Source organism: Microcaecilia unicolor, chromosome 4 (genome assembly GCF_901765095.1).
Source record: "Microcaecilia unicolor chromosome 4, aMicUni1.1, whole genome shotgun sequence".
In the NCBI taxonomy this organism is placed as follows: domain Eukaryota; kingdom Metazoa; phylum Chordata; class Amphibia; order Gymnophiona; family Siphonopidae; genus Microcaecilia; species Microcaecilia unicolor.
Window position 1 is genome coordinate 85,064,430 of NC_044034.1, and position 21,485 is coordinate 85,085,914.

Genomic DNA, 21,485 nt, shown 5'->3' on the forward strand with positions numbered 1-21,485 from the left:
AATTCAGTAATGTGCCATTTAGGAGTGAATTTTATATATGGTTCTAGAAAAATCAACACTGAAAAATGCGCTGTTCTATAAGCCACACTTATAGTTAGGTGTGGTTTAAAGAATAGTGCTTATGCCCGGGAATCACACCTAACTTTAGATGTGGCCATTTGTACCAACTGAAACAGGGTGCAAATGCACACACTGAAATCAGGTGTGTTCCCCCCCCCCTTATTCTATAACAACATGCGTAAATGCAGGGCCACCGAGAGACTGGGCCCCTGCCACCCTCGCCCCTGCCACCCCACCCTGCCCCGAGGTCGCCACCGCCACTCCCCCCTCCACCCCCTGAGGTCACCACCGCTCTCCCCCTGAGATCGCCGCAGTCACTGCTCCCCCCTCCCCCCCCCGAGGTCGCCTGGAAAATGGCATGCGCTGGGGCTGGAACTACCACCGGCGTCTGCATTGGACCGGTGGTAGCTCCAGATTGGGCTTACCACCGCTTTGTTAAAGGGCTCCTAAGCAGGGGCATAGCCAGACACCCAACTTTGGGTGGGCCTGGACTCAAGATGGGTGGGCAGAAGAACCCCTCCCTGTCCCACAGGTGATTTGGTCTCTTCTTGTCTCACCTTCATGCCATCTGCTGTTTACAATGTATGCAGGAGAGACAGTTGTTGGGAGTTTTCAGCTGGTGGAGCTAGGGAATCAGCATAGGTGGTGTGCTGCTACTGGGTGGGCCTGAGCCCAAAGTGGGTGGGCCTGGCCCACCCAGGTCCACCCTTGGCTACGCCACTGCCCCTAAGTGATTAACGTCATTTAGTAAAAGGGACCCTTTATTTCTTATTTATAAGATCCATTGTTTTCCCCCCCCTTATATTGCTACAATGATGAAAATGAAACAGTTTTATTAATGAGACCTAGGGTGGTACAGTTATGGGCACTTTTCTGGCTCTATGTGGATAAATAGTAGGCCCATCCCGGAAAGCCCTGGAGCATCCTCAAGATATAGTTACATTTTGATTGAGTACCAATTTATCTTGCTAAAATGTATTCACCTATAAAAATGCCACTTAAAAAAATACACATGTGATCAGCTCCCAATGTAGACTAACAAGTGGTTTTCTGTATCTAACCTCTGGTTAGTATTGTGCATATCCAATAAATAATTCCAAACAAATATTACATTAAGAGGAACCAAATGCATTTCTCCAGTGGAAGTCAATAGAGAACCTACTCTTCAACTAATCAGTTTTTCTAAGGGACACCCTAAAGATAAAACAGCTTCTCATAAAGGTTAAAAATCCTTCTATGACTTTCCTTCAATAGAAATTTCAGTACTGTGTTGCAGAGTTAGCCTTCAACATTTATAAATGATTTGTTCCCTGTAGGCTAATAAAAGGCAGTTCAAAGTAACTCTGTACTGTGATTTACGTTTCTTGAATGCAGTAACACAATACGGCACCTACACTCTTTGGAAAAACAGACTAATGCATCAATCAAAGCACAATTGCACTGCCCACTATGGTGCAGCATATACTGTACTGGCAATTTAATTTTAGCATAGGCAAAAAAAACCCAACCTAACATATATTCTCTATTTAAGGAGAAAACAAGGTTTGAATTATCCTGCCTATTTTATTTTCGCCATTTAAGGACATTGACCACTTTCCATTATCCCTATGGAAAAGATAAATGCTCAAATTCTTCCTGTGTGTTTATTACCATACAGTGTAATGTAAGCGGGATTTACTCTGTCATGGGATTACAATAGAAAACAGATGTGGGATAATCAGAAATCACTTCACTACCATTGAAGACCCATACACAATCATGTAACAGTTCTATTTCATCATTATGAATAGGAAAGGATGCAATAACCAAACAGTAATGCAAAATCCTATTTTCAATAGATGTGAGTCACACACAAGAGAGAGCTTAAAACATACTGTATTCCAGGCAACATTAGATAAAGGACATGCCTCTTAGATTGGAGTCATGATACAGTCCCAGATAAGGAACTTCAAATCATAAGCTGTAATTGCTTCATTCTTTTTTTAAATGCATAATGGAACTTTGGGGTATAAAGTCCACAAAAGTTTGAATTTTTTCCCATATTGTTTATAGGAACTTCATTTTGTTCATTTTTTTAATTGCATTTTCAATATACCATCAATAGAGTCATAAAAAAGTAACAACAATTTTTACATGAACTTTGTCATAAGATTAAACTACTATAGAGCTCAATATAGTCCACTAAAGAGACAAGAGTCTCAATTATTCCGAGAAAGCGGAATTTTACAAGAAAATGACAAAACAAGGAAAAAATTGACAGAGTGAACACCCATTAATTATTACAGCCCTCATAAATGGAGGTAACCCCAAACCCCACCATTTCCGGAACGCTTAAAAAGTAAAATTACTGCCCGAGCCACATGGTAGCCGGGCGGTAGTTCAAAATTGATGCATGTAGGACATGTGTATGCAGCTTAGTAAAAGGGCCCCTAAATCTTTGGTCTTGAAATAAAGGTGAAGAAAAGTTTCTTTGTCTTGATTGAAAACAAAAGTCACCATCAAGGTTGATCTCAACACAATCTCCTTCCTGTGATTTCTCCTGTATTTTCGTCAAATTCACACTGTCTGAAGAAGCATTCATTACAGAAGATCCTCTATCAGGAGTAAATTGTTTCTCAGAAGTAGGAAAATAATATATTCTACACAATGGAGGAAGTGCCTCAGTTGAATACTTATAAACATCTTGGAGATATTTATAAAAAGTTTCTTTAGGAATGACATTAATTGAGGAAAATTAAGCAGGCAAAGATTTAAAAACCTAGTATAATTCTCAAAGTTCTCAACTTTTCTCTGAAAAAATAAATGATCCTGTGTAACAAAGACTGGAGAAGTTTTAACTTGTACAACTTGTCCTGGTAAGTTCTCCAATTTCCCTCCATGTATTTTAAGAGTTTCTTCAAACTGCTGAATCTTCAACGCATTTTTACTCACAAGTGGGAGAACTGAAGAGCATACCTTGTAGAGGGACTCCAAGCCAGACCAGATGGAGTATAGAGTCACCTCTGTCAGTTCAACCAGGGGAGGGTTCTTCAATTTCTCCTCCGCAACCTCCTTTGATTCCTCTACCCTCAGCCAACACCACAGGCTGACTGGAAGGTGATATTCTTTCACAAGTAGAGGGGGAAGCCTGCCCTCCAATAGAGGCTGGGAGTGACAGTGAAAGTTCTGATGCTGACAGCTGAGTGACAGGCTCTGGAGCACTGGAGGAATCTGTGAGCCCATTGGGTTAAGCAAAATTTCGCTCTCTAGTGCAGGGCTCTTCCTCCCACCCTGCACAATGGATTCGACCATAATGGTGTTCACAGAAGCAAACTGAGTAATTTCTGTTTGCCACAAGGAAGACACTCAGACACTGGAGGGAGCCCGGATCTTACCCTTCTGCTTAGGTAAGAAAAGAAGAAAAGCAAACGGAGTGGTAGTAGAGCTCAGCTCTCCAAGTCCTGTCGGCAGCCATCGTGTCTCCTCTCTTGTTCATTTTTAATTGTATTTTTTTCCTTATGGGAGCAATATAGTTGATAGTGTACAGTCTCTGGATAGAGTGCACACTTTCCCCTGGATTCTATATAGTGTGCCTAGAGATCCGCACTGAAATCCAAGCGTATTCTATAACAATGCACTTAATTGATTCAACATGTTAATCAGTGTTGATACCAGATCTTAATAAGCAATAGTGAGCACTAATTAGAATTTATGCCCACAACTCACTAAGCGCTTTCTGTAATGCAGTGTGCCTAACTTCTAACATGTACAGGCAAAAAGGGATGTGGTTATGGGCATTGCAAAATTTATGTGAGTAGTTGTAGAATATGACCCAGTGCATCTAATCTACTCACCAGGATTTATGCCACATTTTTTGATGTAAATGGAGGCACGTAGTTTTAGGCACTGAGATAGCAGCTAAGCGTATTCTATATACCGTGCCTAAATCTAGGTGCCGCTTATAGAATATGCTTAGTTAGCATTGATTTCCGCGTTGATTTTTTTAGGCGCCATGTATAGAATCTCTCCCTCTTCGTGGTGTCCCCTCTATTGCAGTGTTTCCCAAGTCAGTCCTGGAGTACCCCTTACCAGTCAAGTTTTCAGGACATCCACAATGAATATGAATGAAAGAGGTTTGCATATAATGGAGGCAATGTATACAAATCAACCTCATGCACATTCATTGTGGATGCCCTGAAAACCTGACTGGCAAGGGGTTACTCCAGGACTGGCTTGGCAAACACTGCTCTATAAGTGTACACTCTTTCTGAAAGAAGGCAAACTCTTTTCTGATAGAATGCACATGTATGCTCTGTTTGCACTGCACTGTCTAGAAAGAGTGTGCTATCTTTCAGAAAGAGTGCACAGTCTTCCGAAAGACGGCACGCTCCCCACAAAGGACTAGTAAATGACACAAAAAATGTCACCGAAAAAATCCATGTACAGCGCTATTCTATAAACAGCGCTCCAAGTTGTGTGCCATTTATAGAACAGAACTTAGAGCTGATTTCCATGACAAATTTTGGGTGAGATGATTTACAGCAACTGAAACCTGGTGTAAATCCTGGCACGTAATTTAGGTGTGGACCCCCCATTTTCAGTAATACTTCCAAGTATCTTTAGTGAATGCCCATGACCTGCCCATGCACCTCCCATGGCCTCACCCCCTTTTGAGTTGTGCGCTATAAGACTTCCACATGGATCTTTATAGAATTGCGCCTAGCAGGATGCTTGTGCAACACCAAAGTGCTGCCACATCTCAGGATCGCACACAATTTTGCATGTGTAAATTTGCATGCCATTTATAGAATCCAGGGGAAGATGTGTACACTCTTTTAGCCACTTTAACTTGCCTCACTAAGAGTACTGAGGGGTCCTTTTACCAAGCTGTGGGGAAAAGGGCCCTGCGCTAGTGGTGGGGGCTGTTTTTCCCGTATGCCAGGGCCCTTTTTAGATTAGCAGGTAAAGAAGCCCTCAGACACATATGGCCATATGGTAAGAGAACTCTTACTGCATTGCCATGTGGTGGGGAGCCCTTACCACCACCCATTGAGGTGGCTCCTGCGCTAACCTGGTGGTAACTGGGCAGCATGCACTAATGCCCGATTACTGCTGGGATATCACCACGCAAGCCATTTCCAGGGGTTTTCTTTTCCCCCCAGAAATGGCACATGCTCAGGGTGGGACTACTGCCGCGTTGGGCCAGCGGTAGTCCCGGAAGAGCGAACGGTAAGCCCGCATTAGGATTACTGCCGATCTGTAAAAGGGCCCCTGAACCACTTACTTGTGACTCAAAGTTCCTAGAGAGAAGAATAACACAGATTTTTGAGGCTGATCACTATTAATGTACCATGGGCCTCAGTAAACTATGGTTACTGTAGTTTAGTAACTTCCCCCTTAAGTGGGCATCTCCATTTAGATGCCCTGATCCTGCATGGTGAGAGCCTATTCAATAATGACATCTGGGCATCTAGATTCCATTATTGGATTAGTGTAACCTGTTATCAGTTTGCCTTATATTTACGTGCAATGGTGTAACTGCAGGCACCTAAATGCAGCAGAGATATGCATCACTTACATTATTCTGTAACTTAGCCTCACCCATTGCCCACTCATTCTCTCCCATGTGTACACACCTCTGCATTTACGTGCTACACCACTTAAGTTCGCCCTTAGAGAAAAGTGCTTAGATGCCCTGCTGACACATTTGCAGGTTAAATATTCTGTATGTTTACACATGCAATGAGCGTGTCAATACAGGTACCAAGCTATAGACTTGCTTTTTAGATTACAGGAACTCTTGTCTCTGGGTAAAGGTTAAGGGAAATGGACTAATTAGTCTTGAACTATAGCAGCTGTTCTAAGTTTTAACAGTATGTGGTGTGAAATTCTCATTGAACAACTGTTTACTTCAGCCTTATCTAAGTTGCACCAGATGTTTTATTCAAAACCACAAAAATCTGCTTAGTACAGCCTTCACAGATTTAATATAATCCAGATCTCTGTCCCAGTGATCTTACTTACTCTTGTGCTAGAACTAGAGTGGGTATAAGAGAAAAACTGTTTAACTCTGTTGCTCTATTAGGCTAAATAATGAAAAATAATTTAGTTCTATTTATAATAGAACCTGAGAAATTAAAAAGGCAAAATCTAGATCTGGCTATCTATCTCTAATTGTCCATATTCATATTTTAATTTTCACATCGCTGTACGCATTTTTTTCTATATTGTATTTCAAAATTCTCTCTAAGGTATTAGAGATTCTACCACCCCCATTCCTATCATCGAGGGTGGTGCCGCAATATGGCAGTTTCATATATGCAACACACGCTGTTCTCCTGGGAATTCCTCAGAGCTTGCTTGCCCCATGGAGTTCCAGTATTGCTGCACCACCCGCTATGACAGCAATGCAGGGTTGACTCTCATGAACCTTAGTGGGAATATTGTTGTACATACTACATTAACGTTGCTATAAATCAGTGGTTCTCAACACAGTCCTCGAGGCTTAGATAGATGATTTTAATATTTTTATACTTATACCATTATTTTTTGTATTAATAAAGGTTTACATTGTTACAATTGATGTTAGTTTAATATTTGTGATTCATTGAAATAGGATTGATATTGAAATCTTATTTATTTATTTATTTAGTTTAAAAACATATACCACCTATAACTAGGTGGTTTCCATAAAAACATTCATTATCAACCACAATACAAAGACATTACTCAGCATAAAACAGCATTCTCAGATTTAATTATTGAATATTCTTATTCGATAGCCCATTTGTTATATAACAATACATGATCCAGAGATGGGAGGAGTAGTGGACTTATAAACTAGATCTCCCCCCTCCCCAAGTATTCATGAATAAATAATCATGGGACCTCAACTTCAGCCTGTCTCTCACTCCTCATCATAAATAGTAGAGAGCAGTAATGGAGCAGGTTCTAGAACCTACCCCATTCTTTCTCTCTCTCTCGCTTATATTTGAAACCATTGCTTATTCCTCAGTCAGGTTTGCCTGCTAAACTCCCCAACTCAGGTGACCAGGACCAGGATTCACAAAACAGACTGATAGTTCAGATGAGCTGGGTGTAGGTTGGGGCTGGACTAATTCCCGGTAGGTTGAAGGGTATTTCCCCCCTCTTGGGTACCACACAAATAATAATCATCCAGCACAGCAGATGAACATAAACTCTCCTTTACTGAAGTAACTCAAACAAATAACAGTCAGTAAATGAATCTCTTATTTACAGTTAGGGTACATGTAGAGGTCAAATCACATCCAGTAATTCTTTAGCAGCAAGTCTCCCATGTCCCAGGCCGGCATTCCTGGGGACTGCTAACCAAAGTCTATTCAGGAGTTAGGCTCCTTGTCTCCCACTCCACTCCTTCCGGGGTGTTTTTTTCCGCTTTCTTGTTCCCAAACTCCCCCCCCCCTTCAGGTGGAGGATTAAACTCGCCTCCCCTTTTCTGTCTTGCAGAGGCTGCTTTGGCCAACAGCCACAAATTCATCTCCTCACCACAGGATAGTCCTCAGGGTCTCGGCAGAGGCTGGGTAACCAAAGCCCCAGTTTCCACACCTCCATCCCCTTTTATAAACCATTTCACCCCACCTCCTTGGACTGGGCTCTTCATATCTCCACCCCCTGGGCAAACTGTACAGCTTCCCATTATTGTTGTGACCCCCAGGAGGTCCTCCTACCTCTTGCTCCATGGCAAAGGCATTCTTTGAGGCGGTCACATATAGGTATATATACATTGAGCAGAAATCCAGTCTTGCTGTTAATTTCACCTAAATATGTTTTTCATTCATATTTTTATTAAGCTTGAAGGTCAACATTATTTATCTAAACTTTTGTTCTTAAAATAGCAAAGACTATAAGATTATTCCCAAATACAAAGCTTTGACAATAGGGGCTGGTGGTAGATTCAGATCAAAGGCAGACAGAAATCATTCTTCTTAGTGGTCCTACTTGGAAATGCCTGAAAACTGCTACACTGAACAAATGTATGCTTCAGAAAGTCACAGATATTGTCGTCAAATATATTTGGAGTTTCTAGGATTGCTTTCGCACAATACGACATTTAAGCAGATGAATCAATCTAGTTTTTCATTTTTTGTATTTTAGTTGCAAAGAAGAATACAATTGCTTGTAAATATCTAACTATACTTATTGGCTTTACTTGCTCTTCAAACAAATGTCACTAGACCCAGCTAGCAAGTAACAGTAAGATTGCTGAAAATTTTGAAAAAAATTGTTAAAAATTAAACAAAAACAGAAAATTTTCAAAAAATATTGATAATATATTTAATTAAAGGAGGTTTTTCTGGACTCATGAAGAAGTACGGCAGGTCATTAATCCCAGCTTGTCTCTAGACATGACTTTAGCGCTGAAGTTCTTTTCCTCATTTTTCAAATTTTTCAGTAATCTTACTGTTACTTGCTATCTGGGTATAGTGACATTTGTAAATAACTAAACAATTAAGTTTATTTTCGAAAGAGAAGGACGCCCATCTTTCGACATAAATCGGAAGATGGGCGTCCTTCTCCCAGGGTCGCCCAAATCGGCATAATCGAAAGCCGATTTTGGGCATCCCCAGCTGCTTTCCATCGCAGGGACGACCAAGGTTCCTGGGGGTGTATCGGAGGCGTAGCAAAGGCGGAACTTGGGCGTGCCTAAAACATTGGCGTCCTCGACCCATAATAGAAAAAAAAGGGCGTCCCTGACGATTACTTGGACGATTTTACTTGGCCCTTGTTTTGTTACAACCAAGCCACAAAAAGGTGCCTGAACTGACCAGATGACCACCGGAAGGAATCGGGGATGACCTCCCCTTACTTCCCCAGTGGTCACTAACCCCCTCCCACCCTCAAAAAATAATTTAAAAATCTTTTGTGCCAGCCTCTATGCCAACCTCAAATGCCATACTCAGGTCCATCACAGCAGTATGCAGGTCCCTGGAGCAGTTTTAGTGGTTACAGTGCACTTCAGGCAGGCGGACCCAGGCCCATCCCCCCCCCCCCACCTGTTACACTTGTGGTGGTAAATATGAGCCCTCCAAAACCCACCACAAATCCACTGTACCCACATCTAGGTGCCCCCTTCACCTGTAAGGGCTATGGTAGTGGTGTACAGTTGTGGGTAGTGGGTTTTGGGGGGCTCAACACACAAGGTAAGGGAGCTATGTACCTGGGAGCTTTTTCTGAAGTCCACTGCAGTGCCCCCTAGAGTGTCCGGTTGGTGTCCTAGCATGTCAGGGGGACCAGTGCACTATGAATGCTGACTCCTCCCAAGACCAAAGGGCATGGATTTGGTTGTTTCTGAGATGGGCGTCCTTAGTTTCCATTATCGCTGAAAATCAGAAATGACCAAGTCTAAGGACGACCATCTCTAAGGACGACCTAAATTTCAAGATTTGGGCGTCCCCAACCGTATTATCGAAATGAAAGATGGATGTCCATCTTGTTTCGATAATACGGGTTTCCCTGCCCCTTCGCTGGGACATCCTGTGAGGACGTCCTCAGGAAAACCTGGGCACCCCTTTCGATTATGCCTCTCCACATGTCAAAAAATATAGTCTATGCACCACGTCCTTTCATCATATTTTGTGGGGGGCAATTCTAGAAAAAGGCACCTCCTTTTGGGTGTGCTGATACAGTGTGCAAAGCACTTATTCTGTAGCAATATCAAGGTGCTCTAATTTTGTTATAAAATAATAGTGTAAATCTGCATTAGCACACACTTTTACACCTGGTCTACGGTAGGTATAAGTGGACACGTAAATGTGCATGTCATACAGTACTTTATAAGCTGTTTGTGTTGATGGTTGAAACAGCCATGTCCTGTCCATGCTCCTCCCACATGTACACTCTCTTCTTAATTACACACTATGCCACTTACACACACCCTTACAGATTAGGGCTTAGGACAGAAGTGTGTGTAAGTGGCCCTCAATCTGCAGTTATGCGCACCAACCCCCAAATTTCTAAATATGGTGCCTTAAATTGTGCATGCTAATTTTGGCCATATGGCCAAATTAGGCGCACAACTTAATTGATTAACAAGCCATTCAGTGCTTAACAACCAACTAACAGCATTAATTGGCTTTAATTAGAATTTACAAGCACAACTTTCTAGATGTGTTCTATAACGCAGTGTGTGTAAATTCTAATGCGCACAGTTGAAAAGGGGGTGTGGCCATAGGTGTGGAATGAGTAGGTTATGTGTGATTCAAATATTATGTGCATTGTTATAGAATAGGCCTGGTTTTATGTGACCTAAATGGGTGCGCCTAAATTTTAGGTGCAAGAACGGTATGTGAGCATATTCTATAAACTACGCCTAACTTTAGGCGTAGTTTATAAAATCATGCTAACCGCATGATTTTATGGCACTGATTTTTAAGGCGCCATATATAGAATTTTCCCCCAAATGTGTGTAACTGCAGGAACGTCATATATTGACTTGCCCTTTGTGTTTATTTTAAACTACTTATTAACTTCAAAGTTTAAATCAGCTTGTCTTAAGCAAGAAGTCAAATAGCTGTAACATTGAGTTGATTTAAAATATGTTCTACTTACGCTTTTTTCCCACAGATGGCGCCTTGATACCAATTCCTACATGTACTGAAGTATTTCTTTTTGCTTCCCATAACTTGCTGAAGGGCACATACATTTGGACTGAGAAAAAAAAGTTTAATTATTAGTTGTATTACATCTCTTTTGTTTCCTAAGTATTATAAGTATATCTTTTTTACTTGAATAGCCTGTAAATAATTTCTAGGTGGTTGGTATTGGGGAAGTACAAATTTCTAGGGTTATTTCACAATTACTAAAGATCAAAGAGTGAGAAATGTCTAAGTATCCATTCCAGGCCCTCCAGGCAAACCTGGGAGCTAATAAAGAACTAGTGGAATGCAGATGGTTTGGATACTGGCTGCTGAGATTAGCATGGCTCCAGCCCAGCCCTTTCTCCTTTCAGCGCCCCTAAGGAACCCTTGGTGTTTGAATGCAAACATCAGGTAAAACAATGTCTGCCAATTGGTCATAGGCCAAGTAGAGGCAAAGTAGCAAGGAATGTCCCACTTGGATAATAAAGAAGGGTGAACTCATAGCTCCCCTTCCTTTAATTCTCACAGATTTTATTGTCCCTCACATCCACGCCTTCCTTTTCTATCTTCTTGTTATGATGCTGTTTGCTGCAGCTTTGGAGAGAGGTGAGGAACCTGAACCATTCTTTGCTAGGGGGCATTGTATATCTCTATTGTACAAATAATAATTCATTTTGTTTTATGCTTGGCATGCCCTTGTCTTGATTGGGGTAGGGGAGTGGCGTACTGGGGATGGCAGAAAGGATGTGAATGGGGATGATCACACTTGCTGGGATGTAAAAGTGAGATCTAAACTCATGATGGGTTGAAAGTGGCATGCTGCTTTTGATTTGGATCATGTTGCAATGGTTGTCTCTTGTGATTTTCATAATAAAGTCGTGGTCCTTGTAATCCAGGTCCAAGTCTGTGGTTATTATGGATACTCTTATGAAAGAAGGAGTGCTTGTGAGTAGGATTGATTTGTCCTGGTTTCGCGTGTTATCACAGTATTCCAGAGAACACATGTCAGTTTTAATTATGTTGTATGAGTATATGTCCTGCCATCCATTAGGGACAAAGCTGTAAGAATCATTCTTCTGTCCATACATTTTCAACAGTTGCACCAGTGACTTGGCCCTTTGCACTCTATGCAGAATTTGAATTACTTAAAACATATGTAAATATAGGCATGCATAAATTTAACCATACCAACGTAAGAACATAAGAATTGTCATATCGGGACAGACACAGACTGAAATTCCATCAAGCCCATTATCCTGTTTCCAACAGTGGCCAATCCAGGTCACAAGTACCTGACAAGATCCCAGAACAACAAAACAGATTTTGTGCTGCTTATCCTAGTATATGGGGCAGAGTTTTCCAAGTCCAAGTACATTTCAGGAGGCTTGTTAATACAATGACCTGAATTTTCAAAAAGTTAATCCATTTATATTCATAACATTAGACCCTGTTTTGCAATGACTAAAGATAACTTCTATGTATTTAACTAAAAATTGGGTTGGCTTTATGTGTGCTTGAAATTAAATTGCACACACTCCTCTGCCCTTAAGTCACACTGCTGAAAATGTAACCCTGAGTGCTCCAACTGAGTGTTCTTTGATTCTTAAATTCTCAAGTCTGTTTCTTTGTTCAGTAAATCACCCTTTTCCTGTAATTTGGGCAGCTATTTATCTTACTGATTGCCACTGTTTGGAGTACCCTGCACACCTAAATAAACAGCCATCAGTAATTAGGCTGGAACAAGAAGTGAGCCAGTCTTTAAAAAATGAAAGAAAGTTCAGATCAGGACAGCTTTGCCAAAAACTGTTCCTCCAAGACAAAAGCAGTGCTTTGGTTAACACAAGACAAGGTAACTCTTTAGTTCACCAGAGTTATGTGTTATAGTGCTGTGGTTTTTTTTTTAACCTGTAAAGGTGAAATTCCTTAATTTACAGGAAATGCAATGATTAGTGTTTTGTACAAGCATGTATTTAATCTTTGAGAATTCTTTGGCTAAGATTTAGCTCCAGCTTCTTTCTAGTGCACTAGGCAAATATCAAACATTAAAGCACATATGGTTAGAATTATTACACTAATAAGATTTAAAGACAATGGAAGGGCATTTGAACATACCATATGGAATCACAGTAGCTGCAATAGTTTTGCCTGAGGCACTTTTTTCTTTTTTACATCAGTGAAATAAGAGTGTGAGTTTTCCATGAAACAGAACTGCTTTAAATAAGAGCTTTGCAATCCTTAGGCAAAGAATCTCATTCTAAACCTGGAGCACTTTCCATGGGTTTTCTTTCCCATCTAGTAACAAAGGATGCCTTCTCATTTTGTATGAATTAATGCACCTTTAACCCCGCTCTTTCAGTCCTGTTGAAATGACATGAAGTTGATTGAATCAGAACCCCCCCACCTCGACTTTCTACAAATTCAGTCTGCATGCCTCAATATTCAAAATGAGGCTTTCAGTTTTAGGAAGAATGTTGTACAGTTCCAAAGCAATAGCATATCTGTGCTTTTGTCTAATTCCCCTTTATCTAGTTTTATTAGACATTTCACATGCCTTGATTGACTACATCAATAGGATGCAGCTTTTAAAGAACTCTATCCATAAGTCCATATATTCTAGTATTGTTGACTATTTCTAAATATACTTTTTAAATTTTGTGCTTTATCTTAGAATAGCAGTAGCTAATCAAAATTTTTAAAAAACATATAGATATGTATACATACCCCTCCTTCTGTGCCCTGATTCGACTGTGGGCTACAATCTTGTCATAAGCGGAAGAGTCTGCATGATCTAAAGCAGACAGCAAAATGATGGTAAAGCTGGATAAGAAAAGGATCCTCATCTTTTTGTCTCCCAATTGCTCCTGGCTGGTCAAATAGGAGAACTGGCAAGGGATAGAGGAGTGCCTACAGTTTAAATACAGGCAACTGAGATGTGGGAGGGGAAGAATGGATCAACCAGAGACACTGTACCACCTCCCAGAGTCACAAGAAATACCAAACTGTCATCTTCAATCTCCTGTCTGCTAACACCAGACACAAAACAGATTCTACACTTTGTTTTTATTTTTGTCTGCAATTAGCAATTGACTTGCAATTTGTGAGTTGGCAAGTTTTTCATACTTTATTTAAGTATTATCCAGGAGGTAAAGGGACATGAGAAAAGTTCACAATCTTGTCATTCTAATTCCATTGCTGCTTTTAAATCTCTGCATATGTATTTGCAAGAATCAGCCACCTCAGCAATGAATGAAAGCATAAGAGCTAATACAGCACTGTCAGCATATGAAACTTCTTAACTTTAAGGGACTCTTTACTGAAGTCCATTCAGATTTGCAATTATCACTGCTTAATGTGGAATTTTACTGCACATTAGCTGCACATCTAACCTGGCAATTAGAGGAGGCATTTGTAGTAATGTTTTTATATTCAAATTGTGTGTTAATAGTCGCTGTAGGATGAAGTAACTGCTCACAGGTGCCTTAGCCAGTTAGTCTAGAGTCTTGATTCCAGGCATTCAAGAGAGGTCTCTGAGCAAAGTGGCGTGGTAGCCGTGTTAGTCCACTTTTAAAAGTAATAGAATTAAATCAAAACAGAGAAAAAAAATAAGATAAAACATAGTAACATAGTAGATGACGGCAGAAAAAGACCTGCACGGTCCATCCAGTCTGCCCAACAAGACAAACTCATATGTGTATACCTTACCTTGATTTGTACCTGCCTTATTTAGGGCACAGACCGTACAAGTCTGCCCAGCAGTACTTCCCGCCTCCCAACCACCAGTCCCGCCTCCCATCACCGGCTCTGGCACAGACCGTATAAGTCTGCTCTCCACTATCCTTGCCTCCCAACCACAAACCCCTCTTCCCCCCACCTGCTCCGCCACCTAATTTCGGCTAATTTATTGGACTAACTTAATATATTTTTTGATTAGTTTTCGAAGGCAATCGTTCAAAACCCTTCCTCATTACTGACATCTTTGGTAGTTAATACAGTAGTCTTGATTATCCGACCTAAACGGGACCGACCTGCTGTCAGAGAACTGAAAAAAATCGGCTAATATGTAAAACACTGCATAAACTGCATAAACCCCTCAAATTCTTCTAAAACAAAGATTTTTAATAGAAATAAATGCAATGATGTCACCAGGGTGTCTGTCAGATATGGCAGATGGTTGGATAATTAAAAGTCAGATAATCAAGTCTGTACTATATATTACTAGTGATTGTGTGAAGGTATGGTAGCTTGACTTACTTGATCTCACTTATCTTTACTTTGAACAGAATTATATTGCTTTTTATATTTTATTTTGTCTACTACTAATATAGTTCTGTAAACCACCATGACAGCACTGCTTTTGGGGGTATATCAACATGAAATAAACTTGATAATATTTCCACATCCATTCCCTGCTAATACTGTACTCCCTAAGAGAGAAATTGTAAAAAATTCATTAATGTGTAGTTTTTGGCACCATAACAGGCAAACTACCACAAAATGTCTTAACACGTTAGCTTGTTTTCATCCATTAATCAATTCACTTTAGTGAAGAGGCCCCTTAGTATGTGATTATCAACTCCAACCTTCGAATAAACGACAAAACAAAACAAAAAACCTTTGTTTAGTTAAGAAATTGCTTCAATGTAAATGCTTCAACGTATTATCCTCAAAGGCAAAGTAGTGCTTTACGTGAAGAAATGGTCTGTTACCAAAATACCCATCAGGTATATAAGTAAACTTATTTGTATACAATATATGTGAGGTGAGGTAGAGGCAGGGTTTCCTCTTCCATTCATGCTGGAACTACTGCTAGCCCAGTGCGGGTGCCAGAGGTAGTTCTAGCCCCAGTGCACGCCATTTGCCGCACTGGGAAAAATAGCTAGCTATTTTCTAGTGTGGCACTAATCCAGCAGTAAACGGGCAATGCCACAGGCTACTCGGTTACTTAGCGTGGGAGCCCTTAATGCCACCTCAATGGTTGGTGTTAAGCGCTCCCCCCAATATGGCCACGTGGTAGGTGAAATCTTACTGCATGGTCATGCCATTTTCTGGCCTTTTTATCCACTGTGGTAAAAAAAAGGGTGACAGTACATGGCAAAAACAGCCCTCGCTGCTAGCCCAGGGCCCTTTTTATTGCAGTTTGGTAAAAGGACACCTTTGTGTATAATGTTGGTGCATATGCATATACCCAAATTTGAGCACATTTCCAAGATGCACATGTAACTTAATGTGCTAGGGAACTGATAACCATCAATAATTGTATACTAACAACCAATTATTAATGTTAATTAGCACCAGTTAGGGTTTTTCACACATCTGGCTGCACGTTATTTTATATATTGGGCACCTAAACCCCATAGTACACAACCCAAAAGGGGGTATGGCCATGGGTGAGGCATGGAAGGGGCATTGGCAGTCCAAAAGGTTGCATGCAGTGTTATAGAATATTGGGTTTCTGTTCCCAAGTTGGGCACCGGGATTTATACCAGGTTTCAGTAGGAGTAAGTCTAGCACCTAGAGTTCTGTGCTAAATGCTATTCTATAAAGGGCACACACCCTTTATAGAATAGCGTTTAGCATCGATCTATTCCAGTGGCCATTTTTAAGTATGAGTTATAGAATTCCCACCATACTGTATAAAAAGCATATAAGTACATAAGTAATGCCACACTGGGAAAAGACCAAGGGTCCATCGAGCCCAGCATCCTGTCCACGACAGCAGCCAATCCAGGCCAAGGGCACCTGGCAAGCTTCCCAACATTCTATACATGTTAGTCCATTTAGTAGTGGTTTATGGACTTGTCCTTATATACGTGATTATTCTGTTTAGCTCATTCTTCATTCCTGGGAATACCTATATGTATGCTTGTTACTATAAGGAGCTGTGTCTACAAATTTAGTCCTGACGCTCCCTTTATAGAATTACCCCCAAAATGCTCTTCTACATGCTCAAGTTGCTTAAAGCAGTGGCTCACAAACCTGGTCCTGGAGGCACCCCAGCCAGTCAGATTTTCAGGATATCCACAATGAATATTCCTCAATGCTATCTTAGGTTAATTTCAATAAATAGTTGCAGCAAACAGTGGAAACAGTGCATGCAAATCTCTCTCAAGAATATTCATTGTGGATGTCCCGAAAACCTGGGGTGCCTCCAGAACCAGGTCTGGGAACCACTGGCTTAAAGATTATTAATTGGGAAAGAAATAGATCTGGGCATATTCTGCCAGTTCAAAATAAATTGTTCCACTGGTGGAAAGAAAAAATAATACTAATGAGACCTCTACAGTCATTCCACATTCAGATGACTGACTTTGTTTTTTCAGTTTGAAACATTAGCAGTCTAAAACATTTGTCTTCAAGTACATTTGAATGAATTCTGTTATTTTACCTGCTTTTTAAGGGGGAAATGTTAGAATAGTTTGTATTAACAAAAAGTACATGTGAACTTTTTAAGATGACAGGTTTTCAAAGCTAAAGTATATATGTACTTTCACAAATGATTGGATAAATAGAACAACTGAAGGAAGTTGTGCTTTACTCTCAAAAATGGACTTTTACATCTGTGATTGGGAGGGGCATAATCAAATGGCACCACTCAAAGAGCAGTCCCGAACCGTATTATCGAAAAAGATGGCCGGCCATCTTTCGTTTCGATAATACGGTTGGGGCCGGCTAAATGTCAGAGATGGTCGGGTTTGAGATGACTGGCATCGGTTTTCGCCGCTAATGGAAACTAATGCCAGCGATCTCAAACCCAGCCAAATCCAAGGCATTTGGTCATGGGAGGAGCCAGCATTTGTAGTTAACTGGTCCCCCTCACATGCCAGGACACCAACCAGGCACCCTAGGGTGCACTGCAGTGGACTTAAAAAATAGCTCCCAGGTGCATAGCTCCGTTACCTTGGGTGCTGAGCCCCCCAAATCCCCCCCTCAAACCCACTCCCCACAACTGTACACCACTACCATAGCCCTTAGGGATGAAGGGAGGCACCTACATGTGGGTACAGTGGGTTTTGTGGGGTTTTGGAGGGCTTAAGATTTACCACCACAAGAGTAACAGGTGGGGGGGGGGATGGGCCTGGTTCCACCTGCTTGAAGTGCACTGCACCCACTAAATACTGCTCCAGGGACCTGCATACTACTGTCAGGGAGTTGGGTATGACATTTGAGGCTGGCAAAAAAAAAAAAAAAAAAAAAAATATATATATATATATATAATATATGTGTGTGTGTGTGTTTTGGGTGGGAGGGGGTTGGTGACCATTGGGGAGTAAGGGTAGGTCATCCTTGATTCCCTCCGGTGGTCATTTGGTCAGTTTGGGCACCTTTTTGAAGCTTGGTCCTTAAAAAAAAAGGACCAAGTGAAGCTGGCGAAATGCTCAAGGCTGGCTTTCTTTTTTCCATTATCGGGCAAAGCCAGCCATCTCATACCACGCCCCCATCCCACCCCCATTCCACCTCCAGTAGCCTACCGACACGCCCCATTGAAGTTTGGCCAGCTCTGCGACAGAAAGCAGTTGGCACTGGCCAAAATCGGCTTTCGATTATACCGATTTGGCCGGGTTCAGGATATCGCCGGCCATCTCCTGATTTGTATCGGAAGATGGCCAGTGATCTCCTTCGAAAATGAGCTGGTGGGTGACCATAGCATTTCCAAGAACATTTATTTGTTTATTTATTGGGATTTATTAACCACCTTTATGAAGAGATTCACCCAATGCATTATACAGCAAGGATTGTGCTTGAGCTTTTAAAAGGATGCATGTAAATGCAAAATCTTTACCAACCACACCCTTGAACGTGCCTTTGCTCACTATGGATAAAGGAATGCACATATATTAACCAGTACATCAAGAAGGCAACATTGTAAAAGTCAGTTTCTGAAGGAAAAGCACAACTTCCTCCTAGAATTATGTTTGACTGTTATACTGCCTATGGTCATGATTTTAGCTTAGATCAGTGGTTTTCAATCTTTCTTCTGTTGTAACACACTTGACAGACAATGTTCATGTATATGACACACCAAACACTAAAATTCACAGCTAAACAAAGCACATCTAAATATTTCATTGTTTAATTATAAGTTTTGAATGAATTTGCCTATCCCATATCAAAATGTTGTATGCAACATATCAAGCCCAGATTTCTCACTGGTCATACAACAAAACAAATATATATTCAAATTCTGTTGTCACCTCAGTTACAGCAACACAAAATCCCTCCACTGCCAGATACTGTGAAGCAACACAAAAACCTGCAAATATGCTATTCAGAAACTATATAGTCAACAGCAGACCTACAACATGTTCAATTGGGGCTGGAGGCTGAAGTTATTAGTTGGGGTAGTGGGGAAGCAGAAATAGGGACCAGTTATGGGGATTTCAAGAACTTAACTCTCAAAATTGCTGGTCTTCCCAGCTTGCAGGTAGTCATGATTGGTGACACACTCTCCCATCTCTTGGAGACATACCACTGTGTCCCGAGACACTGTTTGAGAACTACAGGCTTAGATCATTCAGGTACTTGTATACGCTCAACTAGAAGGAAAAAACATCTTATTTTCTAACACACATGCTTCAGCTGTTCTGTACATCCTTAAAGCATTTGTACAAAGCTCCTAAATAAAAATATCTACATTTTAAAGATTAACGAGCAAGTAGAGATTGGGTTCAATCAGGTAGTAAAATATATGACCTAAATTAAACTAAATAACTTTATGGATAGTGGTTGAATATGTGGAGGGGCATATTTGAAAGAACGGTCAAGTCAGAATTGGGACCTCCTGCTCATTATGTCCAAAAAGAAAAACAAGTCCATCACACAGCCATTTTCATATAGGGAAAATATTGGGACTTCCTGTTTAAAAATACATAAAAAGGATGTTCTTGTGCTGGAAATGTCCAAGATGAACAACCATTTTCCAAAATGAAATGTCCAAAATATTCCAAACAAGTAGGCACAAAAATATTCTGCACCATTTGTACAAAAATGGTCACACAGATGTCCCTGCAGAGCAGAAAGGCAACCCTTGTGGTCAGTGCAGTGCACTTTAAGCAGTGGGACCCAGGTACAAATCCCACCTTGATTCCTTTATATGTTAATGTGAGCCCTCCAGGATCAGATTAAAAACCTACTGTATCTAAAAGTAACCATCATGCTTCCAGGTGTCTTATAAATTCAGGTACAGTAGGCATTTCTATGTTCCAGGAGGGCTCACATATATTTATACAGAGATTAAAAAAATTGTTAAAATGGGAGTTACACTTATTATTATTATTAGCATTTGTATAGCGCTACCAGACGCACGCAGTGCTGAACACCTGATACAAAGAGACAGTCCCTGCTCAAAAGAGCTTACAATCTAAATAATACAGACAGACAAGACAGTTACGGGTGAGGGAAGTAATGGGTGAGAAGGGAGGAAGGGACAAGGGGAGGGCAATTGTGGCTAGAAACTAAAAGCAGCAGTGAAAAGGTGGATTTTCAGCATAGATTTGAAAACAGGTAGAGATGGAGCTAGACGTATAGGTCCAGGAAGTCTATTCCAGGCATATGGTGCCGCGAGAGAAAAGGAGCGAAGCCTGGAGTTAGCAGTGGAGGAGAAGGAGGACGACAAGAGAGACTTGTCCAGTGAGCGGAGTTCAGGGGGAGGAATGTAGGGAGAGATGAGAGCAGAGAGGTAATGGGGGGCTGTAGAGTGGATGCATTTAAAGGTCAGTATGAGAAGTTTAAACTGAATGTGGAAGCGGACAGGGAGCCAGTGAAGTGACTTGAGGAGTGGGCTAGTGTGGGTATAATGATTCTGGCGGAAAACAAATTGTGCCGCAGAATTTTGGACAGATTGGAGAGGAGAGAGATGGTTGATCGGAAGACACTTGGGTCTCATTGCTCAAAGTCCACTGCACTGACCACCAGGCTATTGCTTAAACTTGCTTGCTGCTCTGTTAGGAATGGCCATAATACCTGAAGCTGTCATAGAGTGTAGTACCGGAAGACTGGAGGGTAGCCAATGTTACTCCAATTTTTAAGAAGGGTTCCAGAGGAGATCCGGGAAATTATAGACCGGTGAGTCTGACGTCGGTGCCGGGCAAGATGGTGGAGGCTATTATTAAGAATAAAATTGCAGAGCATATACAAAAACATGGACTGATGAGACAAAGTCAGCACGGATTTAGTGAAGGGAAGTCTTGCCTCACCAATCTAATGCATTTTTTTGAGGGGGTAAGCAAACATGTGGACAATGGGGAGCCGGTTGATATTGTATATCTGGATTTTCAGAAGGCGTTTGACAAAGTGCCGCACGAAAGACTCCTGAAGAAATTGCAGAGTCATGGAATCGGAGGTAGGGTATTATTATGGATTAAGAACTGGTTGAAAGATAGGAAGCAGAGAGTAGGATTGCGTGGCCAGTATTCTCAGTGGAGGAGGGTAGTTAGTGGGGTCCCGCAGGGGTCTGTGCTGGGTCCGTTGCTTTTTAATGTATTTATAAATGACCTAGAGATGGGAATAACTAGTGAGGTAATTAAATTCGCCGATGACACAAAATTATTCAGGGTCGTCAAGTCGCAGGAGGAATGTGAACGATTACAGGAGGACCTTGCGAGACTGGGAGAATGGGCGTGCAAGTGGCAGATGAAGTTCAATGTTGACAAGTGCAAAGTGATGCATGTGGGTAAGAGGAACCCGAATTATAGCTACGTCTTGCAAGGTTCCGCGTTAGGAGTTACGGATCAAGAAAGGGATCTGGGTGTCGTCGTCGATGATACGCTGAAACCTTCTGCTCAGTGTGCTGCTGCGGCTAGGAAAGCAAATAGAATGTTGGGTGTTATT

At 41.2% G+C, this 21,485-nt stretch overlaps 1 protein-coding gene across 2 annotated transcripts in view; it reads right to left on the reverse strand.

Annotated features, from left to right (window-relative positions):
• Positions 1–13,555, reverse strand: part of POSTN (periostin) — a 146,828-nt gene extending 133,273 nt beyond the window's left edge. The window contains exons 1-2 of one of the 2 annotated variants that reach the window (XM_030200402.1): positions 13,380–13,555; positions 10,630–10,728 (exon numbers count right to left, since the gene is read on the reverse strand). In XM_030200402.1, the coding sequence (XP_030056262.1) occupies positions 10,630–10,728; positions 13,380–13,498 (218 nt within the window). In that variant the 5' untranslated portion in view covers positions 13,499–13,555. The remainder of the gene's footprint in view (positions 1–10,629; positions 10,729–13,379) is intronic. The other variant, XM_030200403.1, reaches the window with a different exon arrangement.
• Positions 13,556–21,485: the final 7,930 nt, after the last annotated feature.